At 38.8% G+C, this 21,826-nt stretch overlaps 7 protein-coding genes across 8 annotated transcripts in view; 4 read left to right on the top strand and 3 right to left on the bottom strand.

The window, feature by feature from the left end:
* On the top strand, positions 628-4,474 carry LOC104738475 (histone deacetylase 5-like). Its single transcript, XM_019237700.1, has 13 exons — positions 628-927; positions 1,182-1,383; positions 1,519-1,665; positions 1,784-1,896; positions 1,966-2,177; positions 2,268-2,332; positions 2,472-2,642; positions 2,805-2,888; positions 3,014-3,223; positions 3,322-3,516; positions 3,609-3,737; positions 3,819-3,883; positions 4,000-4,474. Exons 1-13 carry the CDS (start codon positions 722-724, stop codon positions 4,163-4,165), a joined length of 1,965 nt encoding a protein of 654 aa, XP_019093245.1. The 5' UTR covers positions 628-721; the 3' UTR covers positions 4,166-4,474.
* Positions 4,944-7,661, top strand: LOC104738448. Its single transcript, XM_010458624.1, has 3 exons — positions 4,944-6,265; positions 6,357-6,667; positions 6,760-7,661. Exons 1-3 carry the CDS (start codon positions 5,563-5,565, stop codon positions 7,534-7,536), a joined length of 1,791 nt encoding a protein of 596 aa, XP_010456926.1. The 5' UTR covers positions 4,944-5,562; the 3' UTR covers positions 7,537-7,661.
* Positions 7,647-9,682, bottom strand: LOC104738455 (glycine-rich RNA-binding protein 3, mitochondrial-like). Its single transcript, XM_010458631.2, has 5 exons — positions 9,577-9,682; positions 9,076-9,224; positions 8,893-8,961; positions 8,664-8,770; positions 7,647-8,453 (listed from the first exon to the last, which is right to left on the bottom strand). Exons 2-5 carry the CDS (start codon positions 9,209-9,211, stop codon positions 7,809-7,811), a joined length of 957 nt encoding a protein of 318 aa, XP_010456933.1. The 5' UTR covers positions 9,212-9,224; positions 9,577-9,682; the 3' UTR covers positions 7,647-7,808.
* LOC104738442 lies at positions 9,938-12,661 on the top strand. Its single transcript, XM_010458620.2, has 7 exons — positions 9,938-10,080; positions 10,410-10,483; positions 10,665-10,949; positions 11,048-11,587; positions 11,681-11,893; positions 11,986-12,132; positions 12,215-12,661. Exons 1-7 carry the CDS (start codon positions 10,065-10,067, stop codon positions 12,383-12,385), a joined length of 1,446 nt encoding a protein of 481 aa, XP_010456922.1. The 5' UTR covers positions 9,938-10,064; the 3' UTR covers positions 12,386-12,661.
* On the bottom strand, positions 13,066-16,079 carry LOC104738430 (exocyst complex component EXO70A1-like). Of its 2 annotated transcripts, none has more exons than XM_010458611.1 (2): positions 15,996-16,079; positions 13,066-15,627 (listed from the first exon to the last, which is right to left on the bottom strand). In XM_010458611.1, exon 2 carries the CDS (start codon positions 15,192-15,194, stop codon positions 13,275-13,277), a length of 1,920 nt encoding a protein of 639 aa, XP_010456913.1. In that variant the 5' UTR covers positions 15,195-15,627; positions 15,996-16,079; the 3' UTR covers positions 13,066-13,274. The 2 variants fall into 2 exon arrangements, with proteins under 2 accessions (XP_010456913.1, XP_010456909.1); XM_010458607.2 differs by lacking the exon at positions 15,996-16,079 and adding an exon at positions 15,726-15,928.
* LOC104738421 (ATP-dependent RNA helicase DEAH12, chloroplastic-like) lies at positions 16,999-18,457 on the bottom strand. Its single transcript, XM_019232399.1, has 3 exons — positions 18,070-18,457; positions 17,238-17,986; positions 16,999-17,152 (listed from the first exon to the last, which is right to left on the bottom strand). Exons 1-3 carry the CDS (start codon positions 18,448-18,450, stop codon positions 17,068-17,070), a joined length of 1,215 nt encoding a protein of 404 aa, XP_019087944.1. The 5' UTR covers positions 18,451-18,457; the 3' UTR covers positions 16,999-17,067.
* Positions 18,906-21,826, top strand: part of LOC104738415 (replication protein A 70 kDa DNA-binding subunit D-like) — a 6,591-nt gene continuing 3,670 nt past the window's right edge. The window contains exons 1-6 of the mRNA XM_010458593.2: positions 18,906-19,197; positions 19,542-19,688; positions 19,789-20,037; positions 20,125-20,302; positions 20,389-20,659; positions 20,754-20,981. Of these exons, the coding sequence (XP_010456895.1) occupies positions 19,067-19,197; positions 19,542-19,688; positions 19,789-20,037; positions 20,125-20,302; positions 20,389-20,659; positions 20,754-20,981 (1,204 nt within the window). The 5' untranslated portion in view covers positions 18,906-19,066. The remainder of the gene's footprint in view (positions 19,198-19,541; positions 19,689-19,788; positions 20,038-20,124; positions 20,303-20,388; positions 20,660-20,753; positions 20,982-21,826) is intronic.

Genomic DNA, 21,826 nt, shown 5'->3' with positions numbered 1-21,826 from the left:
GTAGCAACGGCTCAACGCCTAGATAAGGAACTCCAAGAAAATAGATCAAGAAGCCGACTTGAGAATGAAGACATGGACTCGTAAGATCTCGAGCCCGATCTTGAAACCCTGTTGCAGAAGTTCAAGAAAGAGATATACATAACAAGTGCAATGACGAATTTTTTTGGTGGAACTCAAAAGTGTAGGAAAAAAGAAGATGTATTGGGTTTCATGGAAAAAGATGTGTCAATCTAAGGAGGAGGATGGTTTAGGTTTCCGAGACATAAGTAATTTTAATCAGGCATTTACTCGCTAAACAAGCCTGAAGGTTACTTTCTGTGCCGAGTTCACTATTATCAAGAGTGTACAAATTAAGCTAGGTGTTTTTCCACTAAGGATTTTATGAAGGCAAAAATGGGCACAAAGACCTTGATATGCTTGGCGAAATATAATAATAATGCACAAGATATTTAAACTTTTTCCTCCTGCAGATGTGAATAGGGAGATATATTATATTACTATTATATTATAGTTTCCTCCTAATGTACATTTACAAGAAACAAAACAATTAAAACGTGCCAAAATAAAAAGGAAACAAATTATACTAAATAAAGATAAAAATACTTCTGAAGCTTGAGAGAGCTGAGAGAGACCCAAAAAAAAAAAAAAACATGGTACTCAATCTTCTTCACACATTTCATCGAACGATAAGACTGTCACATACCATTCAAGTCTCTCGGATATGGCCATGGCCGGTGAAACTTCCGGGAAAGACTACGATAATATGGACGGTGATGAAGTCGCCGGGAAAAGTCAACGAAAGGTGGGTCTTGTTTACGACGAAACAATGTGCAAACACGACACACCTGACGGTGAAGATCACCCTGAGTGTCCCGACCGCATCAGAGTTATATGGGAGATGCTTCAGCTCGCCGGGGTTTCTCAAAGGTTCATCCTTTTTCTCTCTCTCTCTTCTCCTGCGCCGACATTTTTCTTTCTTTGTTCGTTTGTAATTGTATGCTACTGATGAATAGGGTTTAAGGTGTGTTTCCTAGCTCATTAATTGGCTTCTGGTTCAAATGATGTTTTCACTTTTGTTTCATTTTCACTCTTTAATTAAGAGTATTCATTAGAGTAATTTGGCAGCACATTGGTTAGTAATACTATTCACAATTTTTGTTTCTTGTTTTGTCCTTTTGCAGATGTGTGGTTCTTGGTAGTATCAAAGCAGAAGATAAGCATCTCCAATTGGTTCACACAAAGGACCATGTTAATTTAGTTAAGACTCTTAGCACAAAACAGAAAGATTCTCAGAGAAACAAGATTGCTTCACAGTTGAATTCTATTTATCTAAACGGAGGTTCATCTGAAGCCGCATATCTTGCTGCTGGATCTGTTGTTAAGGTAACAAACAAACAACAGTAGTTTCATATACAAATGACTTGTTCCTATATTATATTATTGGAAGATACAAAACAACTTGCTAGATATTTTGATATGTAACAATATTTTTCTTGCAAGTTGCAACTTAATTAACAGGTGGCAGAGAAAGTTGCACAAGGAGAGCTAGATTCTGGATTTGCTATTGTCAGGCCTCCTGGACACCATGCTGAGACAGATGAAGCCATGGGTTTTTGTTTATTCAACAATGTTGCTGTTGCTGCTAGTTATTTACTAAACGAAAGAGTAAAGACTTCTATTGACTTTTGTGATGTTCTCTTACTTGTTACATTCAAATTCCTAGGCCATGCACATTCTTTTGGTTTACCTGTTACCAACTTCTTTTGGACTTTCTTGAATGCAGCCGGATCTAGGTGTCAACAAAATTCTGATTGTTGATTGGGATGTCCATCACGGAAATGGTACACAGAAGATGTTCTGGAAAGATCCTCGTGTATTATTTTTCTCTGTTCATAGGTATGTAATTATGACCTTTGTTTACTCTTTTTTATACTTGGAAAGTAACTGGAACACATTTGTGGTTAGGCATGAGTATGGAAGTTTCTATCCATCGGGTGATGATGGGGATTATAACATGGTTGGGGAAGGTCCAGGTGAAGGGTTTAACATAAACGTTCCATGGGATCAAGGACAATGTGGTGATGCAGATTATCTTGCCGCATGGGACCATATCTTGATTCCTGTGGCGAGAGAATTTAACCCTGATATTATATTGGTCTCAGCTGGATTTAATGCAGGTATATATATGGTTTTAAGCATTTTTTTTTTTTTTTTCAAGGCTTTGTTACGTTCAGAGTTGTGTAACCTTTTAAAACTCCTCTTAACAGCTATTGGTGATCCCCTCGGAGGTTGTCGTGTGACACCATATGGATATTCAGTTATGTTGAAGAAGGTTGGTGTTGAACTGAACTCCCTCTTTTTTTCATTGTTTGTGTTTGCGTTTCTTTGTTTAGCTGGTTGTTTATCCTTGAGCTACGTAATCTATACTCTTGGATTTGATATCATTCTATGTTTCACCAATGTTCTCTCAGCTGATGGAGTTTGCAGATGGAAAGATTGTGATGGCATTAGAAGGAGGGTACAATCTTGACTCAATTGCAAAGTCTTCACTTGCATGTGTCCAACTGTTGCTTGAAGACAAAGAAATTCAAGCTTCTTCTGAAACATACCCTTTCGAGTCTACATGGCGTGTGATAGTAGCGGTATGGCTCTTTATCATCTTATCTTCTTAATTACTTTCTCATTTCATAATCTGAAACAACATTATTTCTCTTTCCAGCTATTTTTCAATCATATATATTTATATTATTATATAGTGCCCATGTCACTAGTTGACAAAACTCATCTGTTGCTTGTGTGTTTAGGTACGCAAAAGACTATGCGCATATTGGCCTTCACTTGCAGATGAATTATCATCGAAGCTGATTAATCAGAAAGCTCCTACTCCAGTTGGGCACCCTTCTTTTTGTCAACCATTTCCATTTTCATTGTTTATCATTTAGCAACCACTTCGAGACAGTTTCTGTATTTCTTTCTTATCACATAATTTCTTTAATTTGTTCATTATATATAGATTATCCTGGCTTCAAACTCCGACTCTGAAACTGAAGACGACGCTCAGGGACTCCAGGATCAGATGTCGAAACTCAGCATTGAAAACCACCAAATAGATACTGCATCTACATCTTGGAGAGCTGATCTTGCAGAGGTTGACGTTTGGTATGCTTCTTATGGATCCAACATGTGGAAACCGAGGTTTCTTTGCTATATTCAAGGGGGACAGGTAAGTAACCCTGTTTTGTTCTGTTTTATATTGTGGTTGGGTCTGAGCTTTGGTCTTAACTGACACATATATTATGGCTGTCTGTATTTTATTTTCAGGTCGATGGATTGAAAAAGGCATGTGTTGGTTCAATAGATAAAAGTCCACCAAAAGAAATAATGTGGAAAACATTTCCACATAGATTGTTCTTTGGCCGTGAACATACAGCTAGGTGGGGTGCAGGTGGAGTTGCTTTCGCCAATCCCCTTGCTAATCACAATGATGAAATTCACATGTGTTTGTACAGAATCACGTTAAGTTCTACCACTCTTCATCTTCCACTTTCCATATGTAATTCATTTGGTGATCTTTTGTACTTATTCCCTATGTGTGGTTTTTTTTTTTTTTNGAGCAGTTCAACGACGTTCTGCGTCAAGAAAATGCTTTGAGTGTAGATACTGATTTGCCAGTCTTTGATCTAGCTGCTCTGCAGTTAACAGAGAACAAAGGAGCCGTTATACCTGAACCTGTTTCGGTTAGTCAGATTACAAATGTTGATTGATACACACTAATAGAAACATGTAATAATCACACACTTATACACATTTGTTTACAGGATAGTTGGTATGGATCTGTTGTCTGCTTGGGGAAAGAATGCGACATTCCTATATTTACAATGACGTAAGTTTTCATTATTCTTTTTCTCTTTTGCTGCTGAGAAAACAGAGTTAAACTGCCGACTAACCTCATTTTTTTTTTCCTGCGGTTTAATTTCTCAATAACTTTTTTGTTTGCAGTTGTACGCATTCTGTGGCTGAGAAGTTCAAAACCGGTGAGTTCCCTCTCAAACCTCCTGCAAAAGCCTATGCCTACACTTTAATAAGGGGACTTGTGGAAGGAGGAAGATTCTCTGAAGAAGAAGCTGAGGCTTACATTGACAAAGCTGCTTCTACACCTCTCTGATGTATTATTTACCCCAGAAACCGCTCAAGATTTGGAGCTTCAGGTTTCTGAGTTATTCATTTAGTATTAAAAAACCACTGGTTAAGAAATATTGTGAGACTAATGACTGTCCATGGTCACTTGGCTGTGTTACGCCTTGGTCCTTTGAGTTTGCTCTAGGGAGCAAACTCTGTATGTATAAAATGTACTAATGCTTCGGTATCGTGAAGCTGTATTCGGTCTAGTTTATGTGGGTTGTGTAGTCGGATCATAAACCCTGTATGGTTTACTAATATGATTAAGTACAGTTATTTTTCCAATTTTATTTAAGTAGAATCTCCATTGGTTAATACATATCAGTATAATGCCCGGTCACAGTATCCTTTTTAGATATTTATAATAAACATTGTTACAGTTCAGTGTTTACAAAATTTGGCATACAAATGAAAACAAAAACTGAAAAATAGAACTACTTAAAACGTGATATATTTATGTAATGCTGGAAAATATATTTGTTGTTCTTATAACTATATAGTTCATATCATTAACGTTAATGATTTAAAAATTAGCAGCTGTCTAACTCCAAAATTTTCAACATCACTTGAATTCTCGTCTATATATTATTTTTGGTAAAATGGGCAAAATGATAATATCTTTGTTGTTTCGTAGTTGTTTGGGTTATTCAACAACTTGACCTTTTTTTTTTTTCTTTCTTTCTTTAAAAGAATATAATAAGTATTTAATGAAAAACATTATTATCTGATATTTGGGAATTTAATAACCTTACAGTTTTTTTTTTTTTTGTTTCTCACTAACTTGCCGTATCGTCGTTATTTCTTGTATAAACCACAGAGCCGTTCGTTCGTGAGCTCGTCTTGTCTTAATTTGACAGATTCGATTTGTACCCACTTCCGACAAAGATTCCACCTTTTTCCCGATTGTTAAATATCTTGAGCTTCTCCATTGGTGTTAATTGATCAATTCTTCAAGCTACACAACCAAGGTCTTCTTGTTCTCTTCGTTCCTTGCAGTTTTTGCCTAAAGGGTACACGTTGTCTGTTCCCTCACCTTATCTCTGACGGAAAAATCGAAGCTTTTTTTTCTGGGTTTTGGAAGATGGGTATTGCTCAGTAATTCGATTTCGGGAACAGTTTGATACAAAGTTTGGTTTTTTTTTTGGGCTTTGCTCTCTCAACTTGAGTCCTACATTCTCTTATACGGGTTTCTAGGTCCCGACTTGAGGTTTCTCGTGTTGAATTCGTTAGATAAGATTAGGATTTAGTCTCTGCACTTGACAAGTTAAAGCTCGGAGCTTTTCGATATGAATTTGGAGTTCCTTCATTGGAAAGAAGAAGTGGAGTATCTACTCTTCAGTTTTGTGTTGCTCTCTTGATTCTTCAAGACAAAGAGAGTAAGAAATGGATATATGGTTAATCGCTGCTACTGCTGCTACAGGGTATATAGCTAAGCAATTGCAGAATGTGACCAAAGGTAAAAGTAGTATTCTTGAATCTTCTTCGGATGATGTGAAGTCCGAGTCTCCTCCTAGGTGCCTGCTTAGCAGATTAGTAAGAGGCAAGAAGACTAATGAAACCAAACTTGGTGATGAGAAGATGATAACAGATTGGGAAAACTTAGAGGCATCTACGAGTGGGGAGAATTTGGGATGTTACGATACTAACCATTCAGATTCTTTGTTTAGTTTGATGCCAGAGTTCTCTGAGATTGAACATGGGAATTGGAATATCAGTGGTAGTACTCTTGCAGGTGACTCTTCATTTAGGCAGAGAACATCCATAAGGAGAAACCAGCGGTACAGGCGATTAACCAAACCTTTGAGTTCCATGGATAGTTGCTTAATGTCTCGGTTTCATAGAGAGCAAATGACCATGGAAGATTACATGACTAGTCCGTTTCCATCACCACACGCTTCAATTTCAAGGCCATTACTCGTTACTGATGGTACTCGTGTTATTAGTAAGAGCACTGCAGATTCGTTGTGGCTGAGCCAACATATTCCTTTCAATGAAGATAAGGCTACACAAAGTTGCCAAATCCCCGGATTGGAGTCTTCGGTTGAGAGAAGAGTAGGGAATGAGACGAGCAAAAGTAGAAAGCAGGGTAAAGTTGTGCATTCTTTATATTGTAATTATTTATGCTCGAAGATTGAAAAGATTGTTCATGACGCTTGAGTTTCTTTTTTATTTTTCAGGACTAGGTGATGCAACACTGCTGCTACAAATTGGGATCTCGATTGGTATCATGTCCTCGTTCATGGCAAACCAACCCGAAGTGAGCAAAGTCGAACAAGAGCTGAAGCAAACAGAGAACTTGGTGCATGATTTAGAAGATGAGCTCGAGATGAAAGACTTGTTAATAGTGAAGGAGATAGATATTGAAAAGGCAGCTGAAAATTCAGAATCTATAAGTAATATTGAAGCAGAGCTTGAAGCTGAACTTGAAAGGCTAGAAATCAACATGAACTCCTCAGACATTGAGACAAGACTCTCTGATTTGATCGAGGTGTGTTGTCTACACTTTTCAACTATGCTATTTGCTTGAATCACCAAATTTCAAAGTTCAGTTTTGTAATTCCTACTTTGAATCTTTTGTAGATGGAGCCGGATTGTGAGGTAGAATTTGCACAGGGTGAACTGAGAGCTGATCGGGTTAAAGGGAAGCAGCGTTTAGATGAAACTGAGTCCAACCAAGACCCAAGTGGTGACTCCACGCCTGACTCAGGAAACTATGCTGTCTCACCTCGTGAATTGAGCTTGCGGTTGCATAAAGTTATCAATTCACGTCTTGAGAAACGGATTGAAGAGCTTGAGTCTGCACTCCAAGAGAGCCAAAGGAAGGTGGAGCAGCTGGTCATGGAATCAGAGAGCAAGAAGAAGTCATGGTCAAGGTTATGGGAACACCGTGAAGTGATGACATATAAGAGTGACTCGAAAATCCCAGTTGCTATAGAGCACACCAAGACTAATCTTGCTGAGATCCAACCCCTGGTTATGAACTTAACTGGGGAAGCACTTGATGCATTCAATGAGTCTTACGACGAACTGATGAAAATAAACGATGACTCGGAAGATGATGATGATGATTTACCGTTGGAGATGCAAGAGAGCGGGATTCACCAAGAAGATTTCTCTTCAACAAACAAAAGCTCACCTTGGAGCCATCTGAAGGATGATTCGAAGGTGCAGGAGCAGGAGCTGCTAGACCTTTTTGGTATGGAAGACGAAGAAGAAGAAGAAAGCAGCGACTTTGAGAGTGAAATGGAGAAGCAACTGATAAAGCAGATTGTCGAGAAAACAAAACAAGGGTCTCCTGTTGTGTTGAATGCTCAGAAGATGCTATTTCTCATGGAAGAAACTGAACATAAGCTGTAACATAGGCAACATCAGAGTTCGGAATTTTTAAAATCTGATTAGTGTTTACTGTGTAGACCATAAGAAAAGTTGAAACAAAGCTCACGTTTTTTTGTTTAGAATTCAATGGATAACTTCAGAAACAATCTCAAGCTACAAATGATTTTCAAGATAGGAATAGCAAATTGTTACTAGATAAAGTGTTTTCCTCAGGAAAATTCAGATCACTATTACTAATCTTAGAAATTAATATGAAAACTCCAAGTCTTAGACAACATTTTTTGCTACTTGCTTCAAGCTCTTTTGGCAACATCAGTGTCATCTTCGAAATCTCCTTCCACTGGTCCATTCTCCATCTTAATTTCACTTTTCTCCATGCTTCCAAATTGATCTTCACCGCCAAATTGGCCACCGGCAGCAAACTGCGTATTGTCACCACCAAACTGCGAGTTGTTGGCAACAGGGTTTCCTCCAAACTGGCTATCTCCAGAGAACCCACCATTATTGCTACCGTAAGTATTGGCACTAGCATAACCACTACTTCCATTATAGTCACCAACAGCCCCTGCAGGTGCACTTGGAACCTCACCATAACTGTTGCCGCTAGATCCATATCCACCGCTTGCACCATAACCACCACCAGCTCCGTGACCAGTAGCATCGCCTCCATAGCCACCAGCACCACTGCCGCCATATCCACCAGCACTGCCGCCATAGCCTCCAGCATTGCCGCTGCCATACCCTCCAGCATTGCCGCTGCCATACCCTCCAGCATTTCCGTTGCCATAGCCACCAGCACCCCCGCCGCCATAGCCACCAGCACTGCCACCTCCATAGCCGCCGCCTCCATAACCACCGCCGTAGCCCCCACCTCCAAAACCACCACCACTTGTTCTATCATTTGCATAATTTACTTTAACAACCCGGCCATGGAGATCCTGAAGGAGGATTAAGGCAATGGATCAAACAGGGAAATCCATCAATGAATGTTAAACTCAACAAAAAAAGACTTCCAATATCAGATACGAAAATATTAAAAACTGTGAACGTGAATAGTATAAATGAAAGTTCAACCCAACGAGACACCTCAAAGCAAACAGACTTTTTTTACTCTCTCATAAGATTCATAAATCAGCAATTGAACTTACCCGTCCATCCAAAGCCTGGATAGCACTAGAGGCCGCTTCTGAAGAGGTGAATGTAACAAATCCAAATCCCCTCGACCTACCCGTTTCACGATCCAAAATAACCCTTGCTGTGTAAAGACATAGACGTTGGGTTAGCATAAAGCAACTAACGAAACAAACAAGTGCCTAATTTGTTCACTAACACACTGCAATAACATTCATAAGAACAGTAAACAGATCAGTTGCTTACTTTCAACGACTTCACCATATTTAGTGAAAACTTCTCTTAAGCTATCCTCATCCATGCTATAAGCCATACCTTACAACAACAGAAAAGAAAACAAAATCACAAAGTTAGGTAACGAAATAACAAAAAATTTAAGTAACCAATTCTTCATTTTCCAAAGAGTTTCTAAAGCTAGAATAGACTCACCTCCAATGAAGAGCTTAGAAGATGACATACACCTTATAGCCTGAAAAAGCGAGGGGCTTGATAGAGAAACCTGAGCATTGAGTTGCTTGCTCGTCGTCTGCTTCAATATGTTCCCGAATTTACTCAAAAAAGCCATCTCCTTTAGATATCTAAGATGGAAAAGACAAATACTTTAGTCACCGGAACACTCAAATTAAAAGTAAGGATCATATCATTTCCTCTAGGCAAGTTTCATACTTTTCTAAATCAAAGGCTTTTTAAATCTTCGTTTTGCCTAATCAGACTTTACAAGGAACCAAAACGTGAATTCAGAATCGAAACAACAAAGCAGATATGTCATTCAGTAGCAAAGATCGGAACTAAAAAATCGATGAACATGAAGAGCGAAGAAATGACAGAGATCATTCAAAATCAGAGACGAGATAACCTTTTACAACAGCTAAAGCTGAGAACTAAACTAGGGTTTATGAAAAAGAAATGAGCTTGAAGAGTGAAAAGTACCTCAATACTCAATACACTTCGCTTCCTCTGTGAGATTTCTCGATTTTGTTAAAACCCTACTTGACCGAGGTTTATGTAGCGAAGTTTCACGATCTAAGTTAATCCTGACCGTTCAATCTAAAGATGTTTAGAAAAAGCTATTTCATTAGGTCGTCATTTGTTTTACGTGACAGCTCAGTAGCTATAGCGAATAAATCTCCTTTTGTAAATGGGCCTTTATCTACCTCATAAGACCTGTTTTCTCTTTTCTACTTGAGGCCCATATATATTGCTTAAAAGTGTAACAACCCGACTCACATGACCCGAAACTAAATGATGGGTTGACCCGAAACATGAAATATACTCAAAAAAAAAGTTGTAGCTTTTTAGGGTTTTGTGGTCTCCGCTAAGTCAGTCGCCTACACTCTCTCTCTCTCTCTCTCTCTCACATTTGCTCTTTTCTCTCTTCTTTACCAAGTTTCCGCCGCTCACCAAAACTACACACAGCCATGGCAAATTCTGACCGTATCCTTCAATTCTCTCTATTCTTTTGTTTTCGCTTTACCAGTTTTGTATGTCGTCAAAGGCTTTCTCTGAAACGTTAATAAGAAAAAAAAGTTTTCTTTTTGTTCAAAGGGTTTAATATATAAGTTGATTTCTTGATTTCTAGCTGGATCTGTTATTACATCTTCTTGTTCTACGATGATTTTAGGTTTCCGTAGTTAGTTTTACGTGTGTTGTTATAAAAACTTTAACTTTTAGGGTTTATGGTAGATCTGTTGTTCTGTTTCTCAAAATTGTTATCTTTTTTGATTAATCAGAAATTGTTATTCCTTAACTGTGAATTTATACAGTTGCTTCAGATATGCTTCACAATTTGTCGATTGATCCAAAGATCAAGGCTTTGGCTCCTGATTCTGATAATAAGGTATGTTTCTGTGCTCATCTTAAATGTATTTTGTTCATATGTGCTCTTTTTTTCATTTTGGCCATGTAATTGAGACTATTAGCCTTTCTGAGTCCCGTTTTTAAGATCATTTCTCTTATGTGTTCCCTAAGAGGTACTTTAGGATTGGACTTATGAAGGCTTGTGTCCATTTTCGTTGCAGGGGGCTTTTGGCGGAAACGGTAATGAATTCTTACTCAGTGAAGAGCTAGTGGAGGCTACCAAGAATGGTAAACCTAGTTTATTGTCTAAAGATGGAGGTTTAACCAAAGACAAGGTTTCAAACCCGAAGAAACTCGGTTACCAGAACTCAGCTTATAACGCAAAGGGTTCATATGGAAAAGGTGCCTACTCTTATGGCTTCTATCCTCCAGCATATCAGTACCCAAGATATGGTTACAGTGGGAGCTATGCTTCAGGGAAGAGCAATCTTCAGTATCAGTACCTAGTATGTCCTTTTTTCCATTCATTCAACTGGAGTCATGATAACTTGGTATGTAGCCTTGACTTGTTTATTCATTGATTTATTATCATCTTATTTTGCAGACTCAGCATGGAAGATCAGCTGGTGCAGGTCAATCTTATGGGTACATGGATAACCTTTACGCAAATTATGGGATGTGTGGACCTTACTCGAATGGCTATGGATATGGCTCTTACGGTTATGATGCATGGAAGCACATGCCCAATTGGTATGCGGTTAACAACAATTCCTACAAGACAAGAAATGGCTTTCAAGGATATGGCAAAGAAAACATTGAGGGATTGAATGAGCTGAACAGAGGACCGCGAGCTAAGGGTTTCAACAGCCTAGAGGGTTCAAAGGTGACGACTGTTTCTGAAACTGAGAAACCCAGCGAAGATGGATCTCTTTTAGAGCCCAAGGACTACAACAAGAAAGATTTCCCTGAGACCTATTCAGAAGCGAAGTTTTTTGTCATCAAATCGTATAGTGAAGATGATATCCATAAAAGTATCAAATACAATGTTTGGTCCAGCACTCCCAATGGTAACAAGAAGCTGGATGCTTCATATAACGAGGCAAAACAGAAGTCAGATGGCTGCCCTGTGTTTCTTCTCTTCTCTGTGAGTGGATACAAAGCTTTCAGTATTTCATCAATCACTCGATGGTATTCCAATTTTAGTTGTAGAGTTCTGATGTTTTCATCTGTTTCACAGGTAAACACAAGTGGACAATTTGTTGGTTTAGCCGAGATGGTAGGCCCAGTCGATTTCAATAAGACTGTGGAATACTGGCAACAGGACAAATGGATTGGTTGTTTTCCTGTTAAGTGGCATTTCGTTAAAGATATCCCTAACAGCTCCTTGAGGCATATTACTCTGGAGAACAATGAGAACAAGCCGGTTACCAATAGCAGAGACACACAGGAAGTATGTCTGATTATTGTGTTATCTATCAGTTTTGCATTCGAACAGGCGGTCTATTATTTATTTTGAACCCACAATGACCTTTTTGTCTGCAGGTAAAGCTAGAGCAAGGAGTTAAAGTCATCAAGATTTTTAAGGACCATGCAAGCAAGACATGTATCCTCGACGATTTTGTGTTTTACGAGAATCGCCAAAAGATTATCCAAGAGAGGAAAAGCAAACATGTGCAGATCAAAAAACAGGTAACAATCCCCTGGTACCAACGTCTTGGTGAAATTGGTTCAGAAATAAGGGAATATCTAACAGATTTTGGTATTTGTGCAGGCCTTGGTGGCCAATGCAGAGAAGGGAAACAGTGTAACAAAATATAATCTTGTGAAACCCCAAGAGTCTACGACAGCCTCAGATGAAGTAGCAGCACTAGGAGTTGCGACTGAAGTGGTGAAAGAGAACGAGTTAGCTGTCGAAAAGAATGCTGTTGCTACTGCCTGCTGAACCAACCTTTGGTTTTAAAGGGGAACTGGGTGGGCTGTTTTAGGCTATATAGGGCGTTTCCCTAGTTTTGTTTCCATTCCAGAGTTTGAGGACTTTTTTGTTTTGTTTTGTTGGAACCAAGTTGCGAGGGTAGTGGCTTAGTAGATGAAGTTTTGGCATGAGCATTCATCGTCTTTCAATTAATCTCTATCTTTTTAGTGATGGTCCAATATATGAGGATATGTGCAAAGATTGATGTTGAATCTGCTTATTCAATCTTATATTTCTTTCAGCCAAGACCAGTAAAAGCTGTATTTTGCATCTGCGTCATAATTTAATGCAGGAGTCAAAGTCAAGACCAAACTTTGACACAAGAACTCGTATATATCAAACTTTGACACAAAATTGTCGAACTTTAGGTTTTGCTTTTGTCAGCACATAAAATCCTATAATTCAAACACTTCTTGCCTGAAGAGAAGGTCTAACATCAAAAATTTCGAAGAGAGGGTCATTATTAGTCATCTTACCCTGCAGGCTCACTAACTTCACTTATCATCAGAAACTGTTTGTTCTCGTCATCTTACCCTGCAGGCTCACTAACTTCACTTATCATCAGAAACTGTTTGTTCTCCATTCTATCATTTTATCAAAGCTATATTGCAGCTTTAATGTTGGCAAAAGCAGCAGGACATACTCAAATCTGGTGGTTTCAACAGTTTTCTGACGAAGAGGACCACATTACCCTCGATTAATTATATCATGCAAATAAAATTACATCCCCACAATGGAGTATAAAAATTATACAACCTTATTTACATGAGCTGTGCAATCACAAATCACTGCAGAAGTAAATAAATAACAAAAGATCATAAGAACAAAGATAGAGTCCATTAGGCTCGAGTTATCTTCATCATCTCCTACGAGAGCTGCGCAATGATCTGGGAGATGGCAAACACTCAAAGAGATCAAGGAGCATATTCTCAATGTCTTCACAAGTGTATCGGATATGTTTTTCGCCTATACGAGCAGCATTTCTTCCAAGAAATCCCCTGTAAGACTGAACAACCTTGACAGAGGTCGAGATGTGAAGATCATCGCGGAGTTCTGGATCAGGGACTGACCAACGGGTTTGATTCTTGTAAACATCATCAAAGGCAAGACTGAAAAGTCTGCATCTTTCTCTCAGTGTTCTTCTTTCAGAGTTGTTGTTGTTGTCCGTGAGCAAAGCGAGTATAGAGCTCCATGTGGATCTCTCGTAGTTTGTGACATCACGTTGATACCTTGCGATGTGCTTCCTGATCCATTCGTCTCCAAACAAGTGTCTCAGCTCTGATCCCTTTACCTTCTGGACCATGTAACGGAAGTTGTTCATCAGAAAAATGGATTTGAGTGATTCGTCTGCGTAAAGCTGAGCTTTCCGCTCGAGGCTGGATTCCAGAGTTGTGACGATGGACCGGAGGTGTCTGGCCATTGGTGAGAATGTCGAAGGGAGAACGTCTTGTCCTGTTTTCTCAGGGATTGAGTCTTCAACATTTATGTTATGAAGAAGTGAGTCTAGGGTGCTGGTGTACTCCGGAAGAAGCTTTAAGTAGTTCATTACATACCTGGTCAGGTGATGAATACCTCCTCCAGGGAAGGGGCGTGCGGATTCATTTAAGGCTATTGCATCTTTGAACTTTAAAAAGGTTGCAGTTGTATGATCAGCTAGCTTTCTTGATACCTCGTGGAATGCCATTCTTAGAAACGAGCCTGTTTCATCCGGGAAGAGGTTATCAACATCCAAGAGAATCTCTGCTGAAACCTCATACATACTAAGGAAGCGCTCAAGCATTTCTGGCTGGCAAGATCTCAGTGCTACAGCTTCACCAAAGTTAAGGAGAGAAAGAACGGTGTCTTTTGAGATTTCTATGAAGCACGCAGAAGAAACTGACTCAAAGTCTCCCAAGATCTGTTCACAGAGCTGTTTCTCACTGGGGAGGTAGACCTGAGTAATGATTTTAACAGCCCTTGTCCATTTTCTCATTGCACCATTCAAATCCTCCCATCCCATTTTAAGAACATCGACACAGCTGAATCTTTCCATTTCCAGAGTGAGCATATACTCATCCAGAGCTTCTCTTTGAACGCTGATCAAAGCTTCACAGAAAGCTTGATGATACTCACAAGCAAACATGGCGTTTGCAATAGCTTTGATGTGAGGAAGGACGCTGGGATCAACTAAATCAGAATTATAGAATTCCGATATCTGTTCATCATCATCTTCGTGTGAAGAAGCTTCGACAACAACTTCATCATCTAGGGAGACAAAGGACTCGTCGTACACAAGATCCTTTCCACGGGAACTAACAGCCAAGTATTCAGGCTGTACATGCTGTTTGTACTGATGCAGAACATCACAGAGCTCTTTCTCAAGCCTCAACATCGCGATGTCAATAGCAACCGTAGCTTGGTTGTAAATATCTTTCTCCTTGTGGTTACTTTTGATGGGCAAAGCTTTAAACCCCATAACAACTGTTTGAACATCATACAGGGCTTGAAAGAACTGATCAGCTTCAGAGGGTCCAGCTTCCAATATCGTAGAGTGGTTTGTCTCCCAACTGAGGATGGTCTTCACAGCTTCTTTGAATCTCTCCTCGATCTCAGAGAATCCTGTATCTTCAACTCTGGTATCAGCAATCCCAAATGTTGACAGATGCGACTCTAGGTCGCTTAAGAGCTTTCTCAAGTTGGCATCAAGGTTGTTATCAGACGCCCTCAGTGCCTTAACAACATGGTGACATGCCTCATAGACATGATTTTTCACTCCGGAAACAGGAACAAACTCAGCCATACCCAAGCCAAAGACTAGAGCCTAAAACTCAACACGGTAGCAGCACAAATGAAGGAGGCAGTAAAGATCTATACTAATGGAAACTGTTTGTTCTGATAAACTAAGGGCTGTTGTTGTATAAAATAATGACTACGATAAGCTTAATCCCAATAGCTAGGCTTGTAAAAAAAGAACTATTTTCAAGTCATCTGGGAATGAAGTAAACAGAGAGGAAGAGGAATCCCCACATGAACATGGTAAAAACCATAACTACTTAAGCTTAATACAATTGACATACTTGGCGGTAAAAGATGAGTGAAGAAGCCCTCTTCAAATCCAACATTTCTTCCTCCTCCTCACAACACCATACTACATAAGAAACCCACACAACACAAGACCCCCAATGAAAAAGTCAAGTCAACGACTTTCTGATAACCACCTCTCTTGCTTGCTTCTGCAAACAAAAATAAAAAGGACAAATTTTTAGAAACTTCTGATTTCACAGAAACATTTTAGCATACACCACTTTGTTGAACGAACAGAGTAACGAACCGTGAAACGAGCTCGATCTAAGCTTTTCGGGAAGAAGCAAAAGAAAAAAAACAAGCCAGAAAAAAAAGAAAAACTTGTGATTTCGATTTCTATATCAGCAAAGAAGAGGTTTGTTTGAAGAAAAAGCAAGAGAATTTAGGCGAGATTTTTGGAGAAGAAGAAGAAGGAAAAGAGAAAAACATGTGGTGGACGCAACTCTATATATAAAATAAAAAAACAAAACAAAACAAAGTTGTAAATTTGGAATTTGTATTTCGAACGAAGACGAACCCGTAATTTCGTTAGATAGCGAAACGTCGAAGAAGAAAATAAAAATGATAAATTTGAAGACCGCCCGGATCTAAACTGAGGTGGATGATTCTGCCATTGACTTCCACATATTGAGAGACGAACATTTAACTGAAAGTTGGGGTAGAAATGTAATTAAGAAAACTTTGAAATAACCCTACTACTTCATGTTAGTTACTAATATTACCCATAACTAGGACAATGGCTAGTTGAAACTTAATTTGTTTCGACTTTATATTACGAAATTGAACATTTTTTTACTCATTCTAATGGCTTTGATTATGATAATGTAATCTTCAGAGCCAGGGGTAAATAGAATTTTCATTACCCATAATTTTTGTAATTGTTTCGTTTGGGTTTATTATCTTCATTGAAACAATTAGGGATAACTTATATAAGTTTCGGGAAACTAGGGGGTACAACAAGAAATTGCTATAAAAAGGGTTGATTAGTAATAGTCAATACTTGATGTTTGACTAGTTCGTGGACGTGGAAGAAATGGCGGGTACATGTTTTGATCTCAACCGTCTGATTTAATAATGGACGGCTCAAAACGAGTAGTTGACAACAGCTCATAGGTGACAACATTTTGGTTTAATTTTTCTCTTCATACTGTATAAATTAAATTAAAAATGTTTGGCTCACGCAATGCAATGTCAATAAATTAAAACATGTTAATATTTAATCTAGATTTTGGGTTGATTTACAAACTATGAATAATAGTATTTGTTGGAAATAACATATGTAAATGGTTAATTGTTGGAAACAAGTTTTCTAGTTAATGTATTCATCGTAACGTGATATGCGGTTTATCAATTTAACATGCGAACTTTGAAACTCGATCAGACGTGGAAACAGCTCCTAATACACTCACTTTGGGACAGTGATGATGTTTTGTTGTTAGGATGCATCACGTACGTACGTTTAAAGACACACAGTAGCATATCACTAATATCTTCAACATCATACAAAACAAGTCAGAGGCTCAGAGCTAGTCTTATATTATATAAGAAACTATTTGGAATGATCTATATAGTCAAACGTCCCTCGAAGTTTATTTCCCTGAACGCGAGCAATCACATGTCAGTTTCTTATTTTTACACGCAGCACCACATGTGTAACAGAACTCGTGTTTGCATCTGCCAAGAAGAAAAGAAAGATAATTAAAGTCAAATTTGAACATAGATAATATAAAAACCAGGCTCAATAACAAATGTCACATACCTGCAAGTCATTTGTACGCATCCGCCACCATGTTGAACGATGTGCTGACATTGGGGACACTTTTTACATCCCTCAGTCTTCACATAAGACTCCAAAAGTGCCGCGTCTGATTTCAGGTAAGACTCCGACTTCTTGAACTCATCGCAGGTCTTCTTGTAATGCCATGGAACATGGCATTTTTTGCAGAAAGTCAAGCCGCACTCCGTGCACTTCCGTTCTTCTGACTGCCTAGGATTATTGCGTACGAGGTCGAGGTCCGACATCAAAAAGGAACAAGAAGGGTTGGGACAATATACTCTGTATTTAACCGGGATTGCCTTCTCCTTCTTGCGCTGGATCATAATGGTACTAGCATTAGCATCAGCAAAATCTCTACAGTCCTCTGGCACAAGATCATTCTCACAATCCGGGTAAGGGCAGATCGCTGTGTTCCCTCGTAGAATTTGTTCGGATGAGAAGGGCTCCCTCATGCACGTAACACAGATGCGGTGAAAGCAGCCGCTCACCTCAAACTTATCATTAGGTGAAACATAATCGTAGCAAACTGGACAACTCTCATACTCGGTGTCGCCTTCACACCATCTAGTTTGGGAAGCTATAGCATCTTTTGCTAGCTTAATGACAGAATTGATGTCGTCTCTGTTTACAGCAGCAAGTGCCTGACAAGAAGTGAATTCTGTCTGAAGAAGAAACACTTTCTCCAAAAGTTCTGCTACAATTGACTCGTTCGGTGTAGCTTTACGAGTAACCTGTAAAAACATGAGAGCGTGAATAACAAACACACGTACATGATATAAGGGATTCAGGGTAAGAGAAGAAGAGAAAAACTTACGTAGGCCAAGATTTTGGAGTCGTCACAGAAGAATTGGATATTTTTCACACCAAGTTTCCAGGCCTGATTCAAGCCGTGAATGATGGCAGCCAGTTCCGCAGGTTCCGGGTGTGCTAGCTTTTTTTTTCTCAAAGCTTTATTAGTCTCCAGTTTCGTGTTATCGTGTGAGTCACAAAGGGACCAACCTAAACCAACGACGAGCATCATATCATCCTTAATAAGCTCTTTACTCACCAAACCCTTGGAGTTTAACCGATAGGTATGATTTGAATCAAGATCAAGCTTGGTCTCGTCCTGTGCTAACAAAGGGTCTTTACTTTCTTGATCCACACGTTTGAGATCATCCGTATTCTTTATCGCTAATTCCAAGTCATTATCCATGGCGATGGCGGTATCTCTGTATACGAAAACAAAACCAAAGTGGTTGGATTTATAAATTTTTTATTCAACCCATTAAGAGAAACCTAAACCTAGAATTAAAACTTGAAGATTTTGACGCTCACATACCTCCAAAACCCACTTAAATCCAAATCTTGAATCAAAGCCCAGACACGTTGATCGAATCAAGCAAGAATCTCGCAGTAAAACTAGCAAAGCAGAGATCTTGAAGAACAAGAGAGATTGGATGATGAAACTGCTCTGCTCTCGTAGGGTTTGCCTGTATTAGGGGAGGCTTTTTGTAACACATTCGCTTTCTCAAAATTTATTAAGAAAAGCCCATTAACAAAAAAAACACTAAAAAGGAAAAATACGGCCCATTAACAAAAAAAGGTAACATATAATGAAAAAAAAGAAGCGGTAGAAGTTTTTGCCAAAAAAAGAGAAGCCGCGGGGTTGGAATTGAATAGCTCCCGCTCAAAGCCTCAAAACACTCTCTCCCCTTTTACAAAAACCCTTCCACTTCTCTTTGAGTCCCTCACTCACCACACCTTTTCGTTTACCACCAAATTTTCATTTAAGCCGAATTAATCTGACGTTACAGTCGAGAGAGAAAAAAATGCAGACAGCTTCAGTGACCCCTGATGCTTTTTCCTCTGTTTTGTCGAACCCTTCCTTTGATTCTTCCTCTGATCGTCCTGAGATCGTTGTTCAAGTTGTGGATCTTAAACCTATCGGCAATAGATATGCGTAAGTTTCATTTATGTGGGCAGTGAGATTTAATTTCCCTTTTGTTATCTCGCTTGTTCCAGCTCTAGAGTCTTAGATCAGTATTTATAAGCTCTTAAATTGAATTTAGAGATCTGGGTTTTTGTAAAGATTAGATTTTTATTCATTGTAATCACTAGAATTGTGCTAAGAGATCTGGGTTTTTGTAAAGATTAGTTTTTTATTTATTGTAATCACTAGTTTTAGGGTTTTAGTTACGGATCTGATATAGTAGTGTTGATTTGTTTCTGTATTAGGGTTTTTTTTTTAGTGTTTTGGTGGAATTGGATCTGATTGTGTTCGTTTTGGTTCTGGGTTTGAGACAGATTTAGTGCAAATGATGGAAAGACAAAAGTGAAAGCAATCTTTACACCTTCACTGACACCTGAGATTATATCTGGCAAGATTCAAAATCTGTGTCTCATTCGTCTCATTGATTTCACTGTTAACGACCTTTCAAACAAATCAACTAAGTAAGCACTTCTTCTTCTTTACCTTGATTAGAGCATCACTTTGAAGTCAACAGTTACTAATATACATATGTGTGTTTCTCTATTGTCCTCTGTGTGTCAGATATTTCCTTGTGAATAAATGTGAGGCTGTTGGTTCTGTGCTTGATTCTGAGATTAACTTGGAGAGTAAGAGCCAAGAGGAGGAGGAGGCTACTACTGAGCTCAAGAGGCAGAAACTAGAGCATTCTCCTGCTCCTGTCACTCCTGTGAGTGATGCTAAAATTGGTGTTTCTACCGGTATCAGTTTGAAACCGAAGCAGGAATTTGCATCCAGATCAGCTTCTCAGATAATGAGTGAACAAAGGGGAAAGTAAGCAACTTCTTTCTCTCTCTCTATCTCTTTGTTAATCTTTGTAGGTGTGAGTGTTTGCTTAAACTTCTTTGTTTTTTTTTGCAGTGCTGCACCAGCTGCAAGAATGTCTATGACTAGAAGGGTTCATCCACTTGTGTCCTTGAATCCCTATCAAGGAAACTGGACCATCAAAGTCAGAGTTACAAACAAGGGAGTCATGAGAAACTACAAAAACGCTAGAGGAGAAGGATGTGTCTTCAACGTTGAACTTACAGACGAAGAAGTAAGATATCTCCCAGTTTACTTCATCTCAGACTTGGTATACACCTTTATGTGGTTACTCATTATGCTAATTTTGGTGTAATCCAGGGAACACAAATTCAAGCAACAATGTTTAATGATGCTGCAAGGAAGTTCTATGACAGATTCCAGTTAGGAAAGGTCTATTATATATCAAGAGGAACACTTAAACTTGCTAACAAACAGTTCAAGACTGTTCAGAATGATTATGAGATGACACTGAATGATAATTCAGAGGTTGAGGAAGCTAGTAGCGAAGAAATGTTCATCCCTGAGACTAAATTCAACTTTATTCCCATTGAAGAGTTGGGGATGTATGTCAATCAGAAGGAGCTTATTGGTAAGAGCCGTCTTGTGATTTAAATTCTTCTTTCTTTCTGGCAAAATTACACATTGGTTCTGATAATGAAACTTGCATGCTGTGCTATATCTAGATCTTATCGGAGTTGTTCAAAGTGTATCTCCTACCATGAGTATTAGAAGGAGAACTGACAATGAGATGATTCCTAAGAGAGATATAACTTTGGCTGATGAGTCAAAGAAAACTGTTGTGGTGTCCCTGTGGAACGACCTTGCAACTGGCATAGGTCAAGAACTACTAGACATGGCTGATAAGTCACCTGTGATTGCAATCAAGTCTCTCAAAGTTGGAGATTTTCAAGGTAATGTTGGATTTGATCATTGAACAGTATGTTTTGACTTCACACTTGTTTGAACCTATTGCTGATTGAATCCAATCTCCCCAGGTGTATNTTTTTTGCAGTGCTGCACCAGCTGCAAGAATGTCTATGACTAGAAGGGTTCATCCACTTGTGTCCTTGAATCCCTATCAAGGAAACTGGACCATCAAAGTCAGAGTTACAAACAAGGGAGTCATGAGAAACTACAAAAACGCTAGAGGAGAAGGATGTGTCTTCAACGTTGAACTTACAGACGAAGAAGTAAGATATCTCCCAGTTTACTTCATCTCAGACTTGGTATACACCTTTATGTGGTTACTCATTATGCTAATTTTGGTGTAATCCAGGGAACACAAATTCAAGCAACAATGTTTAATGATGCTGCAAGGAAGTTCTATGACAGATTCCAGTTAGGAAAGGTCTATTATATATCAAGAGGAACACTTAAACTTGCTAACAAACAGTTCAAGACTGTTCAGAATGATTATGAGATGACACTGAATGATAATTCAGAGGTTGAGGAAGCTAGTAGCGAAGAAATGTTCATCCCTGAGACTAAATTCAACTTTATTCCCATTGAAGAGTTGGGGATGTATGTCAATCAGAAGGAGCTTATTGGTAAGAGCCGTCTTGTGATTTAAATTCTTCTTTCTTTCTGGCAAAATTACACATTGGTTCTGATAATGAAACTTGCATGCTGTGCTATATCTAGATCTTATCGGAGTTGTTCAAAGTGTATCTCCTACCATGAGTATTAGAAGGAGAACTGACAATGAGATGATTCCTAAGAGAGATATAACTTTGGCTGATGAGTCAAAGAAAACTGT

This window comes from Camelina sativa, chromosome 2 (assembly GCF_000633955.1).
Source record: "Camelina sativa cultivar DH55 chromosome 2, Cs, whole genome shotgun sequence".
In the NCBI taxonomy this organism is placed as follows: domain Eukaryota; kingdom Viridiplantae; phylum Streptophyta; class Magnoliopsida; order Brassicales; family Brassicaceae; genus Camelina; species Camelina sativa.
Note: the sequence above shows the minus strand (reverse complement) of the source record. Positions and strands in the feature narration are given on the sequence as shown.

Coding starts and splice junctions, on each gene's coding strand:
- LOC104738455 (XM_010458631.2), bottom strand. CDS start 9,211: ATGGCTTTTTTGAGTAAATTCGGGAACATATTGAAGCAGACGACGAGC. Junction 8,962..9,075: donor TTCTAAGCTCTTCATTGGAG/GTGAGTCTATTC, acceptor TGTTGTTGTAAG/GTATGGCTTATAGCATGGAT. Junction 8,771..8,892: donor ATATGGTGAAGTCGTTGAAA/GTAAGCAACTGA, acceptor GTCTTTACACAG/CAAGGGTTATTTTGGATCGT.
- LOC104738448 (XM_010458624.1), top strand. CDS start 5,563: ATGGATATATGGTTAATCGCTGCTACTGCTGCTACAGGGTATATAGCT. Junction 6,266..6,356: donor GAGCAAAAGTAGAAAGCAGG/GTAAAGTTGTGC, acceptor TTTATTTTTCAG/GACTAGGTGATGCAACACTG. Junction 6,668..6,759: donor GACTCTCTGATTTGATCGAG/GTGTGTTGTCTA, acceptor AATCTTTTGTAG/ATGGAGCCGGATTGTGAGGT.
- LOC104738421 (XM_019232399.1), bottom strand. CDS start 18,450: ATGGATAATGACTTGGAATTAGCGATAAAGAATACGGATGATCTCAAA. Junction 17,987..18,069: donor ACTCCAAAATCTTGGCCTAC/GTAAGTTTTTCT, acceptor ATGTTTTTACAG/GTTACTCGTAAAGCTACACC. Junction 17,153..17,237: donor TGCGTACAAATGACTTGCAG/GTATGTGACATT, acceptor TCTTCTTGGCAG/ATGCAAACACGAGTTCTGTT.
- LOC104738430 (XM_010458611.1), bottom strand. CDS start 15,194: ATGGCTGAGTTTGTTCCTGTTTCCGGAGTGAAAAATCATGTCTATGAG.
- LOC104738442 (XM_010458620.2), top strand. Junction 11,894..11,985: donor ATAGCAGAGACACACAGGAA/GTATGTCTGATT, acceptor TTTTGTCTGCAG/GTAAAGCTAGAGCAAGGAGT. Junction 12,133..12,214: donor ATGTGCAGATCAAAAAACAG/GTAACAATCCCC, acceptor GTATTTGTGCAG/GCCTTGGTGGCCAATGCAGA.